Source organism: Prionailurus bengalensis, chromosome D1, assembly GCF_016509475.1.
Source record: "Prionailurus bengalensis isolate Pbe53 chromosome D1, Fcat_Pben_1.1_paternal_pri, whole genome shotgun sequence".
NCBI lineage: Eukaryota > Metazoa > Chordata > Mammalia > Carnivora > Felidae > Prionailurus > Prionailurus bengalensis.
Window position 1 is genome coordinate 39,090,976 of NC_057346.1, and position 23,865 is coordinate 39,114,840.

Consider the following 23,865-nt stretch of genomic DNA (forward strand, 5'->3'; position numbering starts at 1 on the left):
CAACAGTAGCCAAAGTATGGAAAGAGCCCAAATGTCCATCGATGGATGAATGGATAAAGAAGAAGTGGTATATATATATACAATGGAGTATTACTCGGCAATCAAAAAGAATGAAATCTTGCCATTTGCAACTACGTGGATGGAACTGGAGGGTATTATGCTAAGTGAAATCAGTCAATCAGAGAAAGACAAATATCATACGACTTCACTCATATGAGGACTTTAAGAGACAAAACAGATGAACGTAAGGGAAGGGAAACAAAAATAATATAAAAACAGGGGGGGGGGACAAAACAGAAGAGACTCATAAATATGGAGAACAAACTGAGGGTTACTGGAGGGGTTGTGGGAGGGGGTATGGGCTAAATGGGTAAGGGGCAGTAAGGAATCTACTCCTGAAATCACTGTTTCACTATATGCTAACTAATTTGGATGTAAATTTTAAAAAATAAAAAATAAAATTAAAAAAAAAGAAATAATCATTCAAAGAGTGACGGCAATGTAGTTTAGCGTGTAAGAGCCTTTTCCGGAAATGACGAGGTTTGCATGTAACTTCAATTGAAATGCAAATAACAATAAACATATATGCGATGCTCTGAATTTCCTTTATTTTCAAATAACCGTTTAAACCACTCTATAAAACGTTCTCTAACATTATTTAAGGAAACTTGTGCAAAACTTAGGGTGGGAATCAGACCCCATTTCCCTATCATCAAAACATCATGCAAACACTTCTTTTCTCAGAGGATGTTTAGCTTCGTGGAATTACTTACAGACGATGGTACATTTTAATTCCATGTACCATAATGAGAATTTCCACGAAGCATAAAACTCTTTAAAACAATATACATTTCTTTTGAACCATTTCAGATGAAGCTGTGCTGGGTGCTTTTTCAGGAAGTTGAAACTAAGCTCAATCTCCTTTCCTGAGGCACAGCCTCGCACTTACGGCAGATTTGCACAAAATACACCAACGACTTCTTAGATTGCTCATCTCGGGTGCCCACAGTTCACGTCATCACAGGTAGAAGAGAGAGTTGGCTAGTTCCAAACTGGGTTCTTTATGAATGCTCTGTGCCACCAGAAAGGTCAGCTTGTGCGCATACTGACAAGGCGCTGGGATACTGATTAAGCCCTGAGGAGAAAACATACTGATAACAGTTAAGAGGATAACTTGTTCTCCAAAGTAATACATTTTCCTGAGTTTTATCCCCTACTAGTTACATATGATAGAATGCATTTGTGAGTACACAGTGACTAAACTCAACCAAGGGCAACCTCATCCATGGGGAACACAAGCTCGCTGGGCAAGAGGGGATGGAGGCCCAGTCTGCCTTCATGAAGCTGAGCACTGGGTGCCATCACACCTAGCGCTAATCTAAGTTTCCCGTGACTTAATGCTCCAAGGGGCTCAGAGCAAATCTTGGCCTTGGACTTCGAGAGCAGCTCCTGGCTTCGCGCACAGGAACATAGGACAGACGAGCCCGTTACCTTCCCATGAGACAGCGTCTGAGTTGGCTTTAACTTCCTCAACTGTAACTTGGAAATAACAATACCCTGATTTCCTCCCAGGCTTGCATAAGACAATGCATAGAATATGGGGCCGCTGGGTGGCTCGGTCAGTTGAGCGTCCGACTTTGGCTCAAGTTATGATCTCATGGTTCAAGAGTTCGAGCCCCACATCGGGCTCTGTTCTGACAGCTCAGAGCCCAGAGCCTGCTTCAGATTGTGTGTCTCCCTCTTTCTGCCCCTCCCCCTGCTTACACTCTCTTTCTCTCTCTCTCTCTCAAAAATAAATGTTAAAAATTTTTTTAATTAAAAAAAAGATAATGCATAGAATGAAGTCCTCCAGAAATTGTAAATACTAATGTTACAAATAATAACGCTGATAATGATGATGTTAACAGTTATTGCTACTTGATTTCTATGACAGACTGTGTTTCTCTCAAGGACTCATTCATTCATTCACTCTTTCCTCCTTTGTGAAGTCAGGACATAGGGATACAAACGTGAATTGGGTGACAGTTCCTGGGTGGGAACCCTGAGAGTCAGTACCCACACAAGTACACAGCTGTCACTCACCGGCCAGTTGTAGTACAGGTGACACAGTTTGAACGTAAGTCTCTGCATGTGGTCGGGCTTCAAGCCATTGTCATCATAGATGACATTATAGTAGGTGGGATTAACAGTTCCCCGACAGGCAGCCTGACTGATCAGGTAAAAGTCATACCTGAGGGGGAAAACGGAATGAACATGAGAAAGAAGGCAAACAGAATAAGGCCTCACTTGAAGAACACAAGGCAAACGTTTCTTTAAGAACAGATTTGCTAACGGCACTTGCCAGTCAGGACGCGTCGCTTCTGAGTCCACCACGGTGCCAAGTGGCGGGTTCTGCAGGGATCGGCTCATTTCCATGCAGAATCGCAGCGTGCACTTCTTCCTGACCACAATCACGGACAGTTTGGAGCTTGGAACCAGAAAGGCAAAAGGAAAGATGCAGAGAACTAAAACCAAGCTTACAGCTTACCTAATGACCTTTTTTTGGTAATTTCTAAATGGAATAAATAAATACATTCATTCATTAGAAGAACACTGCAAAAATGAAAAAAATAAAAATTATCCCCTCTCTCAGAGCTGCGTACACAGGTTTTTTAATTTTTTTTAAGTTTATTTATTTCGGGGGGCGGGGGAGAAGGAGAGAGAGAAAGAACCCACAAACTGTGAGATTATGACCTGGGCTGAAATCAAGAGTCAGACTCTTAACCGACTGAGACACCCAGGTGCCCCCTATATAGTTTTTAAAATTAGAGATTGTCCTTCTTTGTTGCAAAAGTGTGGTGTGTCCAGTCACTTGGCCGGTTTATATCATTTGAAGGGGACAGGGAGGAACAGCTAATAGGGCAACGAACTTCAATTCACATTTCTAAAGGAGGGCTTTCCAGAATATTCCATAGAGACAAGATTTCTTTTTCCATTAGCAATAGTGTCCCTATTTCACTTTCACTCTTCCTCTCAATTTCTGAATAGCAAAGAGACCCGCAAGTTCTCTCATTCCTCAGATCATCACTTCTGAATCTTGCAAGACACACACCTGGGGGGATGGATGCACAGACCAAATGTACATTTGTGCCAAATGTTGAACGATCAAATATTAAAGTCAGGATTTAGTAAAGCCAGGGTCAAATCCATTTACTGGCCATAATTCCCAAAGGAACTTTTGGGAGGCAAAGATTGCAGGGAAATTTCACTTTCAAGCAGTTTAATTATCTTAAAAATATATTATTGGTTTTCAGTATTGAAACTTTCAAAAGCTGATGTTATACTGCAACAAAACTCCTTAGCACTGTCAGCTGCTAAATTCACTCCTGCTAGCCCAAAATTGCATACTTGTGATTCTGCGCAGTCACCTGAGGTCAGTGGGAGGGAGATAGGGTTGGCTGTTAGGGTTTGGCTGTTAGGGTTTGGACTCAGGGGAAGATGACACTGCCCCCCAAGCTACTGTGCTCTCCCTCCACTCTGACAGTCACCGGTGAGGTCAAGGCTCAGTCCCCCTGTGGCCTGTGGCTGCAACTTCGGTTGATGGTGGTGATGACAGTCACACCTGACGGATGAATGCTGTGCCCTGCTTGGAATAGGATGCCTTCCGAATATTTTAGGAAGCCCATTTAAGATTATCATCCTCCCCGAATTGCCACTTCTAATATTCTTCTTGCACCCGCCACTTGACGTACTCACCGAGGAAAATGTACTGCAACACTGAATCAAGAAATGGGGCAAGGGAGATGAGGGCGGTCCGACTTCCATCTGCAGTGCAGCCTGCACTGCCCTCACACTCCTTTCAGCACCTCCATCGACCTCCACCTGCACATCAGGGCCTGCACGGCAGGGACTTTAGCCCCTGGTGTGGATTTGGGCCTCGAATTGGAAACCACCGCTTGTTTAATCCCGCGGCATATCAATATGTATGAAGTGCCTTCACCCTCGTGCGGAGTCTCAGTGTCAGCTGCTCTGGGGGACACTTGCCTTCCTCTGGGGGCTCCCACCCAGGCTCATGCCACCTTATTCACAGAGGACCATCTCAACCACCCTCCAGTCTAGGGGAAACCTGTCCGTCCAGCTGTACTCACATGATGCAGACGAGAGCGAAGCTCGCCCGCATGAAAACAAGGTGCTGGAGTGCAGTAATCTGAATAGCTACGATAAAACGTGCCCTGGTTGCAAGTGTGGGGAAAAAAACATAACTCAATACCTGGTGTTTGCACTCGCTTCTGTCACACTGCTCAGCAGCTGTGGAACTTCGTATTCAATCAGTGTTTTTAGCTGACCATCCCCTACCCCATTCCGGTACACAATTATCCGTGCCGGCAAGCCATGGTTGTGCTTGTACCATTTGTTGAGTGCTCCTGCAGAATTTGTTGTCGGGAAGAAAAGAATGACTTGCCCAATGCCAACAAAGAACAAAATTCCCATGTAGTTCAACGTTTTAAGTTCATTATTTCCGACCACTGTAATATAGGGTACTACCTAATTTGAGTCATGACTGCACTAATATAAAAATGGATAACTTTAGGGCTAACATCTGGCATCTGCTATTTGAGGAATCATACTGGTTTCTGTGGCAAAACATACTCTTAAACTTAACATATCCCTTTAGTAAAATTTTAATATTTAAGCAATAAATTAAGTCATGCAATAGATTAATTCCCAAAACCAAATTAATACTAATTTAGTTTCTTCAACTCTTCACATGCTATCAATGGATACAGACTGGATAATTTCATGTCATTTTCGTCTCCAACAAGCATAATTATGAAAACATAAGGAGAGGACGTGGCTGATCTTCTGGAAGCATCTCTTACCATGGACTCACCCAATTTGATTCTAAGTTATACTGACAATATGAACTCTGAAAACATTTCCACCCACTCCAACTAGAAATTGCCTAAAGAGCAGAGACCAGACAGTAACTCCTACTCAACAGAAACTTTTCACAACTACTTAAAAAAAGAACCAAGTTTTGAAGTGAGGGCAAAGTAATATAATAATTATTTTCATGTATATACTGTGTAACTGTTTTAGAAGAGTTCATTGTCCAGGAAATCCATTTGCGTTCAATAGAAGATGATCATATCTGTAAGGCCGTAACCAATGGCCTTACATCATGTCTATCAGCAAACAGCATGTCCATCAGCAAATTCAATTTTTTAGGAAAAAATACTTACACCCCTTTCCCAAACTTATAGATGGGAAAATGCGGATCAGGAGATGGAGTGAATCACACAAGAAGTACTACAGGGAGTGGCAAAGCCAGATCCTGGCCAGGGCTGGGCAGGGGATGGGAGCCCCAGAGATCTGTTCCCACTGTACCCCACTGTGAATAGGCTCCCCTCCTTGTCTGCCTTCTTCCCCATCTTCTCCTGCGATGCCAGCCCTCATCTGCCAGCATTCCTATCCCCACCCCACAGGCTTCTTTCCTATTTCTAGACCTCACAGCACTCTGTCATAATCCCTGTCTCTCCAGGTAGATTCCTTTGGCCTTCACACTGCTTGCCAGAGCCACCAGCAGCTACAAACTCCCCTGCCTCTTAGAGGCTTTCTGTTTATCATACACAGATGACAAATGTAAATTCTACAGCATGTGTTAGCGTGGATCAGGATACAGCTTTGGGAATCTCCATCTGGGTGATGGTTGACTCAGGCAGGCTTTGGGGAGTCTGCTTCCACCATCTGGTCTGCTATAGGCACGTGGACTCTGGGGCCTGAAGGAATAGCGCTTGGGGCCCACCGCCACTGCTATACTTTTAGTACCAGTCATGAAAACTTTTAAGCAATCTGCAACATCGGTCGCCGTTCTCTGAAGGATACACCGAGAGAACCACCTAAAGCAAGAAAAGAAAAGAAAAGAAAAGAATGTCCAACTTCAAAATGTCTACCATAAACGCATTAAAATTAAATGAAGAAACAGAAAACAACCTAAGTGTCCATCAGTGGAAGAATGGGTGAAGAAAATGTGATGCTTCAGATGGCTATTAGACACATGAAGGGATGCTCAACATCACTCATCAGCAGGGAAATACAAATCAAAACCACACTGAGATGTTACCTCACACCTGTCAGAATGGCTAACATTAACAACTCAGGAAACACAGATGTTGGCAAGGATGCGGAGAAAGGGAAACACTTATCCACTTTTGGTGGGAATGCAAACCAGTGCAGCCACTCTGGAAAACAGTGTGGAGGTTCCACAAAAAAATTAAAAATAGAATTACCCTACGACCCAGCAATTGCACTACTGGGTATTTATTCAAAGGATGCAAAAATGTTGATTCAAAGGGGCACAAGCACCCCAATGTTTATACCAGTGCTATCGACAATAGCCAAAGTATGGAAAGAGTCCAAATGCCCATCAACTGACGAATGGATAAAGAAGATGTAGCATATATATACAATGGAATACTATTCAGTGATGAAAAAGAATGAAATCTTGCCATTTGCAACAATGTGGATGGAACTAGAGTGTATTATGCTACACGAAATAAGTCAGAAAAAGACAGATATCATATGATTTCACTCTTATGTGGAATCTGAGAAACACAACAAATGAACATACAATGTTGTATGTCATTACACCTCAATCAAAATAAAAAGAACTAGACATTATGAGCAAATTTAATGTTCATGAGCCTATCTATGTTATACGATCATAACTATATTAAAAACCTCCCCTCCTCAAAAGAATTTATCGATAAGAGAAACTAAAGCATAGTGCTGACATCAGACACGCTTGGGTTCAAATCCTGGTTGGCATACTCATCAGCCATGTGACTTTGCTACGTCAACCTAAGTCTCAGTTTCCTCATCTGTACCAAGGAAACACACAAGATGGTAAGGTAGTTACTACCTCACAAGGTTGTTATAAAAATTAAATTAGATAACATATAGAAAGTACTTAGCACAAGATAAGCAATCATAAATAGAAACACTATGTTATTATTATAAAGGAATTTATTAGTTTACCAAATTTACTTTCAAAATATTCAAAACTAGAGTGTATTATGCTAAGCAAAATAGTCAGAGAAAGACAGGTATCATATAATTTCACTCATACGTGGAATTTAAGAAACAAAACAGCATAGGGGAAGGGAAGAAGAAATAAAATAAGAAACAGAGAGGAAGGCAAACCATAAGGGACAAATACAGAGAATAAACTGAGGGTTGCTGGAGGGGAGATGGGAGGGGGATGGGCTAAGTGGGTGATGGGCCATTAAGGAGGGCACTTGCTGGGATGAGCACTGGGCGGTATACGTAAGTCTTGAATCACTGGGTTCTAGCCCTGAAACAAATGCCACACTGTATTTTAACTAAAATTTAAATTAATTGATTAAAATTAAATAAATGGAATCACATAGTAAAAAAACAAAAAACAACAACAAATAAACAAAAAAATATTCAAAGATTTCTCAAGCATAAAGTTCCATTTCCATAGGAGAGGCTTTTGGACTTGAAATCTGAACATTGATTAACTTATTTAAATTTCAGAAGAAGTTCTATTGTTAAAGACATTAAGTAAACAAAAGTACTTGCAAAATGAAGATCATGACTTTGTGCAAGTGCGCATCAACATTATTATATATGCCAATAACGACACAATTAGGAATGTGGCTAACAAACTGGAAGTCCTTTTCCTGCTTGATTAACACATTAATGTGTCACATTAAGTGACACATGGAACAGGGATCTCACACAACCTGGAATGAAGTCACAGGCACACTGCTACTTATCCTCTTTCTCACCAGCCCAAATATATACCTGACCACAGGCTTAATGGAGAAAATCAAATAACCTAAGTCCAGGAATAAAATATGGTGCAAACAGTTCCTATAGCCTCAAAACACATTGCTTAGTTACATATAATGAAACAATTCTAGGAACTACAATTAAATAGATACTATGAGTCAGTATTTAATTCATTGTCCCCAAACCTGCTTATGTTTTCAGCAGCTGTGTGAACAACTACATCAACTGCCTTCAAGTGTTAATAACAACAAGCATGTATTGGGCGTCTGCTATGGGAGGCTATGTTTTAAGCATTTTATCTTATGTAACTTCCATAAATACCCTATGAAATAGGCATCATCTGGGAATGCAAGCTGGTGCAGCCACTCTGGAAAACAGTATGGAGCTTCCTCAAAAAACTAAAAATAGAACTACCCTACGACCCAGCAATTACACTACTAGGCATTTATCCACGGGATACAGGTGTGCTGTTTCAAAGGGACACATGCACCCCCATGTTTATAGCAGCACTATCAACAACGGCCAAAGTATGAAAAGGGCCCAAATGTCCATCGATGGACGAACGGACAAAGAAGATGTGGTATATCTATACAATGGAGTATTACTCGGCAATCAGAAAGGATGCAATCTTGCCATTTGCAACTATGTGGATGGAACTGGAGGGTATTATGCTAAGTGAAATTAGTCAGTCAGAGAAGGACAAAAATCATATGACTTCACTCATATGGGACTTTAAGAGACAAAACAGATGGACATAAGGGAAGAGAAACAAAAATAACACAAAAACAGGGAGGGGAACAAAAGAGAAGAGACTCATAAATATGGAGAACAAACAGAGGGTTACTGGAGAGGTTGTGGGAGGGGGTATGGGATAAATGGGAAAGGGGCACTAAGGAATCTACTCCTGAAAAATCATTGTTGTGCTGTATTCTAAATAATTTGGATGTAAATTTTAAAAATTTTTTAAAAAAAGAAATAGGCATCATCTTCATGCCCATTTTACATGAGACCACAGCTAAGTCACGGCAACATTAAATAGCCAGATGTCATACACAGAATAAGTGGCAGATCAGGACACAGAAAGCAAGCAATCAGATTCCAAAGCTTGCTGCTGGATATAAGTTCTTAGTACAGTACCTAATACAGTGCACATGTACAGAAAATAAGTACATGAAAATTTCTATCATCCATCGTTTGAGGAAGCTGCCTGGCATACGAGTATTAGCTCGTCCTAATGTGTGTATAAACATAGTTTTTTCATAAGGCTACATATTATCTTAATATGATCAATCACACTTTATGTGTAAGTATAATTTATGACTAAAATGTTCATATTTTTCAAATGAGGGAAGAATACAAACTGTTTCCTGCTGCATGGTTTTTAGTTAAACCGCAAACTATAATTATGGAATATGTTGGGGTAATTGTAAAAGTACCTGGTGATTCCGGGGTTAATGCTGGCCACAAATCCAACCACCACCATTCCCTTGCTGACTTCGTCTTTACAGGCATCGATACCGACCACCATCAGGGACTTTAACTGTAAAAGTAAATTTTACATGATTTAATAAAATGGGACATCATTTCCCCAAATGATGACTTCATATGAAGTTTTGAAAAAAACTGTCCCTGGTTATTAAATTAAGTTAAGCTATATGCCAGGGAGATCAAGGTCCAGATGAAGCAGATCATTAAAACAGAAACCAAAGAGACTTGAAGATGGAGGGATGGGGTGGGGTGGGGGGCTTGATGGCTCAGTTGGTTGAGCATCCAACTCTTGGTTTCAGCTCAGGTCACGATCTCATGGTTCATAGGTCTGAGCCTCCTGTTGGGCTCTGTGCTGACAGTACAGAGCCTGCATGGGATTCTCTGTCTCCCTCTCTCTCTGTCCCTCCCCCTCTAGCTCTGTCTCTCAAAATAAAGAAATCTACTTAAAAAAAAAAAAAAAAAAGATGGAGGGATGAATATGGTACCTAATTTGCTTAAGAGACTCACCGGAGTGCAAAATAGCTACCATCCTTTGTGGAGGTGGACAAGTGCCCTTAGCGTGGCTCAAGAGATTCTGGGAAAGTGATCAGTCATTTATCCCTGGCTTCTGGGCTGGTGGGATCTGAAGAGGAAGTCCACTCCCTATTGTTCAGATGTCTAAGGGATCCTAGTTGCCACTGGCCATGAGCCTCCAGGGAGGCAGCTGGGGCTCAGCGCACACATCCTGGTTATGGAAATGGAAGGGAGTGGACGACATCCCCTCATTTCTCACCCCCTCACTTCCTCCCTCAGTGGACGAGGATTTTCTTAGTTCCCACCACAGTTCAAAATCATAGCTCTGCCGGTTCCCCAAGCTGTGGGGAGGCCCCCCTCCAGGGTGCAGGGCTACTCTGAGAGCTAGTGCGCTGCAAAGAGTAGGCAGAAGTAGAGGCCAGAGGGCACAGATTTTACGTGGCAGCGGGAAGCTCCAGATCAAGCCACCCCGCAAGCCTGTGCCAACCTAGATTCTCTTTCATGAAACATGCTGTTATCAGCTTACTCAAAGCTCCTGGAGAACAGGAGCCTCACCTCACCTTCTGGACGGTGTCTTGTGTCATGCCACAACCCAGAGCGGACAAATAACAAACCCACCACACAAAACAAATACCTCTGGAATCATGTGAAAAGGTCTCGTACTCTGATTTCATTTTTCAATTAATAAATGGACTGATTACTGAAAGACTGACAGACTGCTCACAGGGATCTCCACAGCCCACAGTTCGCCTCCGAGTTTACAGGCCATTTGCATGGCAATCTTGGTGGCGACACTCATCATCATCCCCTGTTTATTCAAGGTCCGAGTGAGCACACACTGGCTGGGTACTGGGCAGAAGGAGTTCAAATAGTTTTTAATGGTATCATAGTAGTTCTTCTGATTAGAAGGTAGGATACACATTACCTAAAAGGAAAAAAAAAAAAAAAAAAGAGAGAAAAAAGTCAATTTACTTATGTTTAGAAGTAGCTTTAAAAAAAATGATCAGCATGGAGCTTATTTGGGATTCTGTCTCTGTCTCTCTCTCTCTGCTCCTCCCCAACTCTCTCTAAATAAATAAATAAATAAATAAACAAATAAGAATTTTTTAAAAATGAACACATGGGTTCTCTAAACATCTTGCCTCCAAGTTCCCAAGAAACAAATATTAAAATGCCTACAGTTGTGTTAAATGGCCTTTAACCACTGACAATCCCATTTGAAATGCCTTTTTATCTGCCATCGGCTCTGCAGTCCCGCTCCAAAGTCCCCCAACCCCCCACCCGCTGGCTTTCCCTTCCTCCTATCTCTTCTGATTTGATTGTTAGGCTTCTCAAATTCCCTCCTAACCTAGGTCTTACTCCAGCTCCCTCCCGCCCCCTGTTGGCTTTTCCTGTGGCTCTCCAGCCTTCATCCCACCATCCCTCTCCCATCCTTGCCCACAGATAGGCCAAGTGCAGGATTAGCTTACAGGGTGGTCTCCTTCCCAGCAGGTACTAGACAACCAAAATAAAAGAAACCAACCACAATTGTTTTGTTTACTGTGACCTGAGAATAAGGCTATGGGGGGGGGGGAGGGAAAATAAGGAGAAGGAAGCTTCAGGTCCTCAGGTATTTTTAAATTCCACCCATCTCTGCCAGCACCTCTGTTTCTTAGCAGGTATTTCCCTCGGAAGGGCTTCTCCTGGCCTGTTTCCATCTCCTTTCCACCCTTTATTCTCTACCTTCAACACCCACCAAATTATACAAAAAACAGGCACTGTCACGATCAGCAGAGAACAAATAGATTTTTCACCTATAGATCTGTTCAAAATCATAATGTGAAGGGCCAAAATTACTTACACTTAAGTACGTAAAATAGGGAAATGTATCTTAGGGGGTCTTCCTGCTTTCCATCCTATGAATTTGGAGCCAAGCGAGGTAAGCATCAGACCAAGGCAGTGGTTGAACAGGGATGGGGGCCGAAAGAAGGTGGGAGACAAGTGAGACTGGTTGCTTACAAGGGGACAAGGATGTGAAGTGATAAGTGGAGGGTAACAGGGGCCACACTCCCCTTATCAGAGAAGGGAGGTACAAATATGGCAATGGAGAATGTTTTCCTGTGGTGTTGAGACTGGAACTGGAAGTGTGAACACGTTTTCAATATATACATAGACAGACATGGTAGTAACATAGATGTAAGGGTGTATGCATATACAGCTAAACCTTGAGCAACACAGGTTTAAACTATGCAAGTCCACTTATAGGCAGATTTTTCAATAAACATAATACAGTACTGTAAATGCATTTCCTCTTCCTTATGATTTTCTTGATAACATTGTGTTTTCTCTAGCTTACTTTTGTGTGAGAGTACAGTATATAGTACATAAAATACAAAAATATGTGTTAATTGACTATGTTATAAGGCTTCCAGTCAACAATAGGTTATTAGGAGTTAAGTTTTGTGGGAGTCAAAAGTCACATGGGGATTTTGGACTGTGCAGGGAGTCTGCACCCCTAGCCCCCACATTGTTCAAGGATCAGCAGTGTTTTGAGTATACGTATGTAGACACACGCGTACACAATATTCCTAGCTTTGCCCATGGAGAAAGTCTGGGGGCAGTGACACCCCACTAACACATAAGCACACCCAGCTGCCCAGATTTTGATTTTTTTAAATGCTTATTTTTGAGAGAGAGAGAGAGCGTGAGTGGGGGAGGAGCAGAGAGAGGGACACACAGAACTCAAAGCAGGCTCCAGCCTCCATGATGTTAGCACAGAGGTCAAAGCAGGGCTCAAACTCACAAACTGAGAGATCATGACCTAAGCTATAGTCAGATACTTAACCAACTGAGCCACCCAGGCACCCCCCAGATTTTGATTTCTAAATACTGTTCTCTACCAAAAGTAATCATGGCTCATTGGAGAAATACCTAATTCCAGAGCCAGGCAGCAAAATTTCAAAATTAACCTGAAATACCTTATTGTGCCAGATGGTAAGGAAGTGTCCCCCAAACAATGGGGACATGTCAAAAAGTCACGGAAGCCAACCTGAATGAGTCTCCAATCAAAATCGCGAACAATTTGGGCACCAAAATAAATAATATTGGTAATTGACTATCAGCTGGTAAATAAAACAGGAAACCATGAATCCATAACTGATAAAAATAAATGAACAAAGAAATGGGGAGAAGAGAAAGTTCTTCCTTATAACATAAGGCTACCCACTAAATGTAGAAGGCATACAAAGCTGCATACTAATTAAGTTAATAAACACATACATAAATAAAATAGTAATAATAAAAAAAGACAAGAATTATCAATGGATTCTAAAACTAGAGGTAAAAGTTTGATGAGAAACAGGATATTTACATAGTCTCAAAGTGTCTCCCTGCAAAACACCAGACCCAAAACACCTGCTTCACAAAGAAAGGAGTAAAGGTACAGTGGAGAAACCTGGCAGATACCTTAATTAACGGAGTACCTCCTGCTAGGATGCATTAAGAACACAGAATCATTGCTGTGATAATCCCGCCAAAAGTACATAATCAGAATTTAATTATAAGGAAACATCAGACAAACCCAAATTGAGGGATATTATATAAAGTGATTCATCTATACCCTTCAAAATTGGAAAGTCATCGAAAACTAGGGAACTATTCCAGACTGAAGGAGAGTCTTAAAGAGACAGGACAACTAGATGCAATGCATTAGATCCTTTCACTGGAGAAGACATTTTGGGGACTAATGGAGAAATGTGAATGGAGTCTGTGGATTAGCTGGTCTTACTGTTTCTTGATTTGGATGGTTGTCCTATGGTTCTGTAGGAGAGTGACCTTGTTTGTAGAGAATACGCACTGAAGGGCAATGGGGCATCAAGTCTGTAACCTACTCTCAAATGGTTCAGGAAAAAAGATGGTAGGTAGATAGGTAGGTAAGTAGATAGGTAGGTAGATAGATAGATAGATAGATAGATAGATAGAGGATGGCAGGCAGGAGGGAAGGAAGGAACGAAACAATGAAGCAAATATAATAAAATGTCAACAACTGGGGAATCTGGATGAAGGGTATCTGGGAGTTCTTTGTACTCTTCCTGCAATGTTTCTGTTAAGTTTTATTTTATTTTTAAGAAAAAAAAAAAAGACGCTCAGGGTTAGAATTCCCTTTGTTTAATACAACATCCTTATGGGCCTTTTTTGTGTCTGACTAAAAGAGGAACAGAGACGGCTACGTTGCTCTGCAGGAGATGGGGACCGGCATGCTGGGGCCCAGAAGCGTGAGCGAGGTAAGTAAGAGACACTGCCGTGCGGTGGGAGGCTGAGGCTTGGGAGAAGAGAAATGGTTGAGAGAGCCTTAAGAGCAAGGATGTCAATTGTAACTCGACTGGGACGTTGGGGTGTGCCGTAACCTTGCCTCGGACGCAAACCCTCTGCAAAGTCAGCTGCACAGGGGCACACACACAGGACACTTTGGGAAATGAGAGAGCTGTGGAAACGGATGCAGTGCAGGGGGAGACGGCACTCAGGAAAGGGGGCAAGAATTCAGAGGAAGCAGCCGTGGGTGACATGGAAAAACCGAAGCCCTCCAAGAGTCTGCCAAAAAACTGGAGAGAGCACTGGGTACCCAGCATTTATGGGGTAAGATGGAAGTCACTTTATCTTAAATCTTAAATAAAAGATGGCCCCCAACAAGTTAAAAATATGTAGACATCCAAGAGACTGAGATAGGGGTAAAAACAAGTATTTAAAAATTAATATTAGAAATATGAAAAGGAAATAAAATATTGATTAAAATGCTAAGATTAATCCTTTCTTGGGTTCTTGGGGAAATGCACAGCAATTTGCAAACATACCATGGGAGAATATGCTCACATTCATTCTTTCAAGGAAAGAAGACTGTTAGATATAAGGAAAAAATAAAAATTATACATCAAAACCAAAATTATCCTATACTTACCAACTGAACATCAGGATTAACATGTTTCTGTACAGCGCTAAAGAATGCAGCTGGATCTTCTTGTGCTTTTATGCTACACGAAAAGATTCATTTTGAGAATGCGTAATTCCCTTTTCAGAAGCACATAACATGCACAGTCAAAACTACTCCAAACAGAATTTTATAATCCCACTACAAGATACACCAGAAATATGTGATAATCATTTTTATTAGCCTAAAAATAGTTTGGTGGAAAATGCAATTTCCTCAATTATATGTAACCCCTGCAATTAATAATTCTGTTTTTCCAAAATGAGGTTGAAAGTGAGCTTTTGACATCACAAGTCTCAATACCAAGCATCTGAAGCTGGTTTGAGTTGAATTGGGATTAAGATTTCTCTAACACTGGGGTGCGTGGGTAGCTCAGTCAGTTAAGTGTCTGACTCTTGGTTTAGGCTCAGGTCATGATCACAAGGTTCATGAATTCAAGCCCCGAGTTGGGCTACGTGCTGACAGCGCGGAACCTGCTTGGGATTCTCTCTCCCTCTCTCTCTCTGCCACCCCCCTCTAAATAAATAAACTTAAAAAAAAAATTTCTCTAATACAAAATCCCCATGAGAACTTTAAAATAAAAGTCTCAAAAATCATCAGATTAATGAGACCAAGATATTCAGCTAATCAAAATGATTCAGATTGAAAGATTTTTCTTTCAGTGACAGCTTGCTTGGAGCCTGGAATATTTAGCCTGCCTCAACCAATTAGTCAGCAAGTACTTAACTGTTCTGTGTTTACCTTAGGGGCCAGACGCTACAGAAATAATTCCCACACAGCCGACTTCACAGCTTTGGTTTCTTTATGTAGAATCCGCTTCTGATATGTATAAATAATTGGAGTGTCCTGATGCCCAGTGGCCTTTTCAGACTTGCCCAGCAGGTGGCGGGACGGCTGTTTCCTGATCACTGATTCTAACTGAGCTACAGGAATGGCCTGCAGCTCTGTAAAAACAACTAAATGTTTCTGACTTTTCCAGTTCGATCTCTTGCATGCAGACTCTGCGACTACCCTACTGTCCATTCTTTCTAAACTCATCAGGCAAATGTTTCAGATGGGAGAAACCATGCATATAAAAATTCTAACAGGTAAATGGATACTTCATGGGAAAGAAAAAGGATGGAATAAAACACGGGCTTTCAGATAAAACAGGCTAAGAACAGAACGTGGCAAGGGCTTGTTCGTGGAATTCATGTAAGAAAGAAGACTGTGATGTCATCCCCGGGTCTGTGACTGTGGCTTCTTTCATTAATCTTTTCCTGCTTCATTAGCTCATGGGTTAAGAGAAATTAGAGCAGGTGAAACTCAAACCAGGTGATTTGTTAACAGATGTGATAAGACGAGAATTCTAAACTGCAGTGTAAAGTGAGACTTGGTTGTAAAATGAGCATGGCTTTCAACAATGCTTGTACAGTTGATGTAATTAATTAGTAACCATGTGTTTAAAGAATAACTTCCCACCTTGCCAATTAGGACACTGCACCTCCACTATAACAACAACAAAATGAAGTATGCATTCCTCCTTATGAAGCATATCAAGCTCAATAAAATGAGGCAGGAGCAATTTAATTGCTTTTCTAAAGCAAAGAGTATCCAATTTTGAGTGTGATTGTGTATATGGGGATCCCTTACTAAACTGGAAGCAATTTATTTATCTTTGTCATCCCCAGCAACTGGCATAGTATCTAATAGCAGATACTCAATAAATGTTCAAAGGCTAACTCCCCTTGGTTTTATCAGAACACTATCTAAATACTCTTATACTACGGTTAACAGAATCAGGAAAGGTTATTTTAGATCTATTTTTACATTAAATTTTAAAGCGTAAAGTCTATCACATAAGTCAGGAAATGCAACTTTCATTTCTCAATACCCTGTTTGCCGTTAAGGTTTATAAATAACTGATATGAAAGAATTAGGGAGAAAAAGTTAACGGATTTATGCCCCAACCAGTACTGAAAAGATTTGGAGATAATGAGACTATTGCCTAAGAACTATGAAAACAGTTTTACAAAGACCAATATAAAATATATTTTAACTATAAAAACTTAATCACTGCAAAATCTATCTACTTAGAACTATTTGTTTGGTAATTTGTATTAGGAAACTTTACTGAGATAAAGCTTTTGTAGCTACATGAGCCATTATTTCTGATCTTCTAACCAAACCCAATTAATATACCAAAAAAAGTTGGCACGATTTTCCGTGTATTCTCACATTTTGGGGTAGTCCACATTAAATCCCATGGAACTTCCAACTCTTCTCAAGCAGTGCAGAAAGTTCTCAGTCACATATTCAGCTCTGTTGCTACACAGAATCACCCATTTATTCAAAGACTGTGCACTTAAAATCTTGCAATTTCGCATATCCTTGGACCAATCAGCTGCAGACGCAGGTTGACACTGAGAAAAATAATGATCACGAAAGGGTTGAACTCATTTATTCGGAAAGCGATTGAATAAAGACAGCACGAAGATGGTTGTTCCAAGTTTGTCCTAGGAGAGCTATTTAGTACCACTTGCTATTCACAGACTGCACATCTGGACAGATTACACAGACTTCCTGGAAGTGGAGGCATCTGATCATCCCCCCATACCCCCGACCGGGTCGGCCACTCCCCGGCTGCAGATCAGAAGGCAAGGCCCTTTACCTCACGGACTCCCGCTGTGTGCAAAGAAAGGTGTGTGGTTCAAGGATCTCTGGGCTCCCTTCCAGCTCTAGGATGGGTGCCCTTTAATGGGAATCCCTAAGCAAACGGGCTGTCTGATTCAGTCTCTTTAGGCATAATGCTACCTCAAATAGAAACGCTGACTAATGCTACTCCAGGTCACTACACTATAACTCACACACGCTACAGGGTAGCTAAGAGTGTATTTTATGCTAGAAGTAACTATGTCTAGGAGCCAAGATGAGGCCAGGGCACAGGCTCCTTTCTCACTCTTGGATGGTCCCCCAGGTGACTGGAAAACTCAGCTCCCGGCACTGAAGAGGGGAGACTTTGGACTGGTCACTAGCCTTCTGCTTATATCCATAGACCGGAAATGAATGGAAATGTCTTTGGTATACAGTGAGCTAGGAAGAGCCAGTTAGAATTTAAAAGGACCACCCTGAATCAAATCCCTTGCTATTCAGTATTGCCTTGTAACAACATGGCTATTTCCTGAGAGCTTGTTAGAAATGCAGAGCTCTTGGGAGACCTGGGTGGCTCAGTCAGTTAAGCATCTGACTTCGGCTCAGGTCATGATCTCACAGTTCATGGGTTCAAGCCCCATGTCAGGCTCTGCACTGACAGCTCAGAGCCTGGAGCCTGCTTCGGATTCTGTGTCTCCCCCTCTCTCTGCCCCTCCCATGCTCACGTTCTGTCTCTCTCTCTCAATAATAAATAAATGTTAAAAAAAAAATTTTTTTTAAGAATGGTATACTATGAAAAAAAAAAAGGAAAGAAAGAAATGCAGAGTCCTGGGTCCCATTCTGGACCCACTGCACCAGAATCTGCACTCATTCATCAGCATATGAATGTTTAAGAAGCATTATAATCCCCTTCTTTTACAGACTTCAAAGCTATGGCTGAGAGAGATTATGGAGCCAGCTGGTGTTAGTGACAGACTTAGATCAGTCTTCTTGATGTTGCAATCAGGGCACCTTCCACCAAGCAGTCTGAAAGCCAACCACAGGCACCCTCATAATGCCTTGCCATTAGGTGGCATTAGGTGGCCAGGAAGAGACTCAGCCAGGTCCAGGAGGCGACCTTAAAGAATGAAGGGGAAAGGTTAGCTCTCCATCAGCGGTTTCATCTGGAGTCATGGTTCATTCTTTCCACTGCCACCAGTATGAGGAGAGCCACAGCACTCTCACCTACACCCTACCTGCTATGGGCTGGCAGAGACCGAGGACAAATGTCCAAGGCTCACTCTGAGGCCTGGGGGCCTCTCTTCTACTCAGTTCCTAGAACCCAATTTCAGAAAAGCAGAATTGGTCTGGAAGCCCATGACACAGTCAACTCTAGCCCAGTCACCACCACCACTAGCGGGCAGGTTCTCCTATTTTAATGCCTCTTCTCCTATGGAGACCTGTTTCCACGCTAAAAAAAAAAAAAAAAAAAAAAAAAAAAAAAGCAACAAAAAAGCTCCGAGAAATATGATTTTTACAAAGATGATGAGATGGATCATTAAATATTTAAATCCTGTTTCATGTGTGGAACTGAAACTGAGCTTCTTTTTACTGACTTCTAGCCAAAATCCTTCTTTTTTTAAGTTTTTAAAAATTTTTCTTAATGTTTGGTTTTTTTTGTTTTTTGTTTTTTGTTTTTTGAGTGAGAAAGAGACAGAGCATGAGCAGGGGAGGGGCAGACAGAGAGGGAGGCACAGAATCTGAAGCAGGCTCCAGGCTCAGCAGAGAACCGGATGCAGGGCTTGAACCCACGAGCCATGGGATCATGACCTGAGCTGAAGTTAGATGTTTAACCCACTGAGCCACCCAGGTGCACCTGTAATTAGCTTTTAAAATGGGCAAAAACAGAGGGGAAAGTGCAAAGATAATTTACCATTTTTGCATAAAATGGGTTCATTTTTTCAACTGAGATGTGTTTCCTTGGGTTTCAGAGTGCTTCTCTCCCTAAACGCTACGGCTGAGGACAGACTCCCTGCGTTTCTTCACATTGACAGCAACCAAGCAGCATTTCACTTGGGGGGTGGGGGGGAAGAAACCTGGCATCAAGAAACATAGTCTATTGGAATTAACCTTCGCCAGCTCCAAAAAAGTTTTCGGGTACTATAGATTTTTTTTTTCTTTTACGTAGTGACACAAAAGTACTGCAACAATTAATAATAGGTGGGAACATTTTAATTGCCATAGCTTGAAATACCATTTTCTAATGTTGTTTTTAAGTGTGAAACCACACCACACTGACCTAAATCGTGTCCGGTGGGTGCTGAGCCTCAGAGGTACACTCAGATTGAAAACAGAGGGGACATCAAGGTTTAGGATAAAGGGAAGGCACGGACATGGCCCTAGAGAAACTAAATGATTATTACAAGCCCACTAGTCAGTCTGGCATATGATCAAACTTACACATACTCAAGCAAATACTTTTAAATGAAAATAAAATCACAGCACTTACTACGTGGTCTTGCATTAGTATTTTTTCCGAAGGCAAAACCCGCCCGGTCAGAGACACCTGGCATCCAAAATGCAGCCCCCAGGTCTCCAGCTCAAAACGAGCATCCTTGTTTCTGTTGATGGAGTTTTAAATCATTAAAGCACTTATCTTCTAAGGAATTTTAATTATTAGAGATAGAATTATAACTTACTGAATTAGTCAAAGACTAATTTTTTTTTTATTTTTTAGGATTCCTGACTTTCATTTCTACTCACCATTGTTTTCCCCTGCTCAAAAGAATTATGGGACAACTGAACCCATTTGGGACACGCAGGGATGGAGAAGGCTTCCAATGTGGCACACTGGTTAGGAAAACGGGCCTTTGAGCCACACGGACCAGGGTTTAACTCCTAGTGCTGACACTTCCTAATATGTGACCTCGAGTAAGACTCAAATCTTCTAAAGTTATGGTTTCCTTATTGCCAAAATGTAGGCATAATAAAGTTAACTCCTTCAAACGGGTGATGTAATGATTAAACTGACAACACCTGGAAACTGCTACCACAGGACCGGGCACACGCTAATGTGCTCAATAAATGTGAGCTATTTTTCCTGATAATAAACTTGCTAACAAAGAGATATTATGGAGCTTCTGCTGGTGGAGATGTCTTCTGGGAATATGTGAATTAGTTGGCTTAGGAGTGGATGAATGATGACAAAGGAGGGAGCATATGGACTTAGGCTTCAGAAGACTCATTGGATAGACATGGCAGCAGGAAGATCATGGGGAGAATATTAGTATTAGCAATATTAACCGCTTTATATTTGTATAGTACTTCAAGGTTATAACTTAGTAAACCTTAACCACAGCTGATGTATAACCTCATCGGATTATGATACACGGTCATCTCTATTAAGCTGTAAATTTCTTCAGGAGAGGTACCGTACCGACTTCACCTCCTGGCCTCCACGGTAGCTGGCACATGATAAGCCGGGCACTCACCGAAGACACTGATGAGACCCATGCATTGCCTAGTAAAGCCTCCCCTCTCTCCTTAAAGGAGCTCAAACCCCTTTACAGTGACTCTGTGCAACAGCTCATTATTTCCATCTGTTAATGCTATGTGCGGTCCGGTCACATTGAACACTTGGAATTAATTATTTTCCTGCAGATGCTATCTGCCCAAGATGAGATGGGTAGGGTGATCTCCAGTCAGGAAAGTGGGTTGAAGTCAATGGGATTCCTGAAAGGTGGCAGGGAGAGGTGGCAGGAAGAGTAATCCAGAGCCCAGAATAAGGGGAGAGAACCAGGAAACTTCTCAAGTAGGCATAAGCCTGGGGGGTACCCAGGATGAACAACATAAAGCATAGCCACAAAATGGAAAACTATGAAATCACGAGCATGATATTAGAGATTCACATTTATCCTATGGAAATGTTCAAGAAAAAGTTACAAAAACAATGCACAGGGGCGCCTGGGTGGCTCAGTTGGTTGAGTGTCCGGCTCTAGCTCAGGTCATGATCTTGCAGTCTGTGAGTTCGAGCCCCACGTCGGGCTCTGTGCTGACAGCTCAGAGCCTGCAGCCTGCTTTGAATTCTGTGTCCCCCTCTCTCTCTGCCCCTCCCCCACTCATGCTCTGTCTCTCTCTCAGAAATAAACATTTAAAAAAATTAAAAAAAAACACAATGCACAGTGCTATGCCATTTTCCTAAAATGGACATTATTACATGCGTTTAAAAATATTTGAAATGATATACACCAATCAGGATTCGTTCACGCATTAAACAAACATTCACTGAGTACACACACACACACGTTTCAGTCTACATAAATTTCCAAATTTGTCCTCCAAGTTTTGTATCTTTAAAGAAAAAAAAGGCCATTCTACAATGTTGTCCAGTAGAAATATAAAGCAACCCACATATGTAATTTAAAATTTTCTAAATAGCTGCATTACAAAAGTAAAAACTGTCAAATAAAATTATTTTTAAAATATATGCCGTTAACTCAGTAAGTTGAAAATGTGATCATTTCAAGATGTGGGCACTAGCCACATATGCCCTACAGTTACATGAGGCTATAGCAGGGGGCAGTGAAGTTTTACTAGGTCAGAAGGGAAAACAGGAGCAGCTGGGATCCCAAGAGACAGCCAACTGTCAGAAAGAGGACAGGAGTGCAGTCTGAGGGCCAGATGGGCTAACCGAAAGGGCACACAGCATTCCTAAGCTTAAAGAACACACAGTAGAAATCTTCTAATGGTCACTGTGCTGAGGCCACTCTATTGAGACTGAACATTCTTGACCGTGAATATTGGGGGGCTGAGGTGGCGGGGGTTTTCTGTTTTTTAAATTACAACATTTTTCTTCATTCAATTTTTTACCCAAACCTCCATGTTTTACAAAGAAGAAAGCAAGAGTCATCTTGTTGAAGCCGGGTGGTAGTTCTGTCAGCATGGACCCCAACCACCTCCCCCCCACCCCCCTGCAGGCTGTAGTCCTGAGCATCTGGGGTGAACCCCTGGTTCTGGCCAACGCAATTCAAAAGTGCCTTGCTCTGAGTCAGTAGGAAAGAGACATGTTCATCAAGGAATGAAACGTTTTGTAGACCATCCAATTCCATAAACTAGGCCTTAGGAAGGACACCCTCTGACCCCACAAAGCGGCCCAGTACCTCTGGATGTCGTCAGCAAGCCTGGCCAGGCGCTGCTGCCTTCCCAAAGGACTGAGGCGTGTTTCTTCAGCCACAGCCTTCATCAGCCGGAAGTCAGAGGTTGCCTGGCAGGTCAGCCCTATTAATGTAAATGAAAACAAAGTGGAAAAATGAACACGCAATGTAACCCAGGCCAGCTCAGGCAGACTGTAAGCTTTCCACTTAAATGGACTCAGATCTAGCATCTGGATGCAAAAGAAATGCAAGCCACACATGTCATTTTAAATCTTCTAGCAGCCATACTGGAAAAAAGCCAGAAAGAACAGATGAAGTCACTTGAATAGTGTATGTTACTCAACTCAATATATCCAAAATGTTATCATTTCAACATGCAATCACTACATAAAAACTAAGGAGCTCTTTTCTCTTTTTCATACTAAGTCTTAGAAATCCAGTCTGTATTCTACACTCACAGCATGTCTCCAGCTGGCCCTTCAGTCACATTTCCAGGGCTCACTAAACACACGTGGCCAGTGGCCACCATATGGGACTGTGCAGATCAAGAATACCACGAAGAAGGATCATCCCTTCCTTCAAATATTATATCCTTATTAATTTTTCTAATTGTGAAAGAAATATATACGTATCGTAACTGATTCCCAAAATGCAAAAGGCAGAAAGTCCTCCTTGCTTAGTCCTGCCCTATTAATCAAATGAACATGATCAAAAGTACTCGGGACAGTTACTCAGATTCTACTGTAGAGTGAGGATTACTTTCTAGAACTCATGCAAAAGGAAAACAAGGATCACTTTGGTACCATGCAAACAATGTACCTGAAGAGAATCAAAGTCATATTGCTTCCTATGCTAGGGAAGCTCAAAAATGTTAAAGACAAGCTTGGTTTTATATGATCCAGCAATTCCACTACTAGGTATTTACCCAAAGAAAATGAAAATGCTAATTTGAAAATATATATACATCCTACATTTATTGAAGCATTCTTTGTAATAACCAAGATATGGAAGCAACCCAGTGTCCATCAATAGAAGAATGGATAAAGAAGATCTGGTGTGTGTATATGTGTATGTGTGTATATACAGACATACACACACATACACATACATACACAACGGAACATTTTTCAGCCATAAAAAAGAATGAAACATTGCCATTTGCAACAACATAGATGGATCTAGAGGATATAATGCTAAGTCAAATAAGTCAGACTGGGAAAGACAAATACCATATGACTTCACTCATACACAGAATTTAAGAAAGAAACAAAAAACGAACAAAGAAAAAAAAAAGAAACAAACAAAAGGAAAGACACCTAAATATAAAGAACAAACTGGTGG

General features: G+C 41.5%; 1 protein-coding gene across 1 annotated transcript in view; it reads right to left on the reverse strand.

Annotated features, from left to right (window-relative positions):
* Positions 1-586: 586 nt before the first annotated feature.
* PIWIL4 (piwi like RNA-mediated gene silencing 4) overlaps positions 587-23,865 on the reverse strand; it is a 45,895-nt gene continuing 22,616 nt past the window's right edge. The window contains exons 11-21 of the mRNA XM_043579921.1: positions 22,531-22,648; positions 19,881-19,992; positions 16,979-17,163; positions 14,732-14,804; positions 10,523-10,723; positions 9,234-9,337; positions 5,809-5,879; positions 4,250-4,403; positions 2,342-2,467; positions 2,083-2,230; positions 587-1,135 (exon numbers count right to left, since the gene is read on the reverse strand). Of these exons, the coding sequence (XP_043435856.1) occupies positions 1,019-1,135; positions 2,083-2,230; positions 2,342-2,467; positions 4,250-4,403; positions 5,809-5,879; positions 9,234-9,337; positions 10,523-10,723; positions 14,732-14,804; positions 16,979-17,163; positions 19,881-19,992; positions 22,531-22,648 (1,409 nt within the window). The 3' untranslated portion in view covers positions 587-1,018. The remainder of the gene's footprint in view (positions 1,136-2,082; positions 2,231-2,341; positions 2,468-4,249; positions 4,404-5,808; positions 5,880-9,233; positions 9,338-10,522; positions 10,724-14,731; positions 14,805-16,978; positions 17,164-19,880; positions 19,993-22,530; positions 22,649-23,865) is intronic.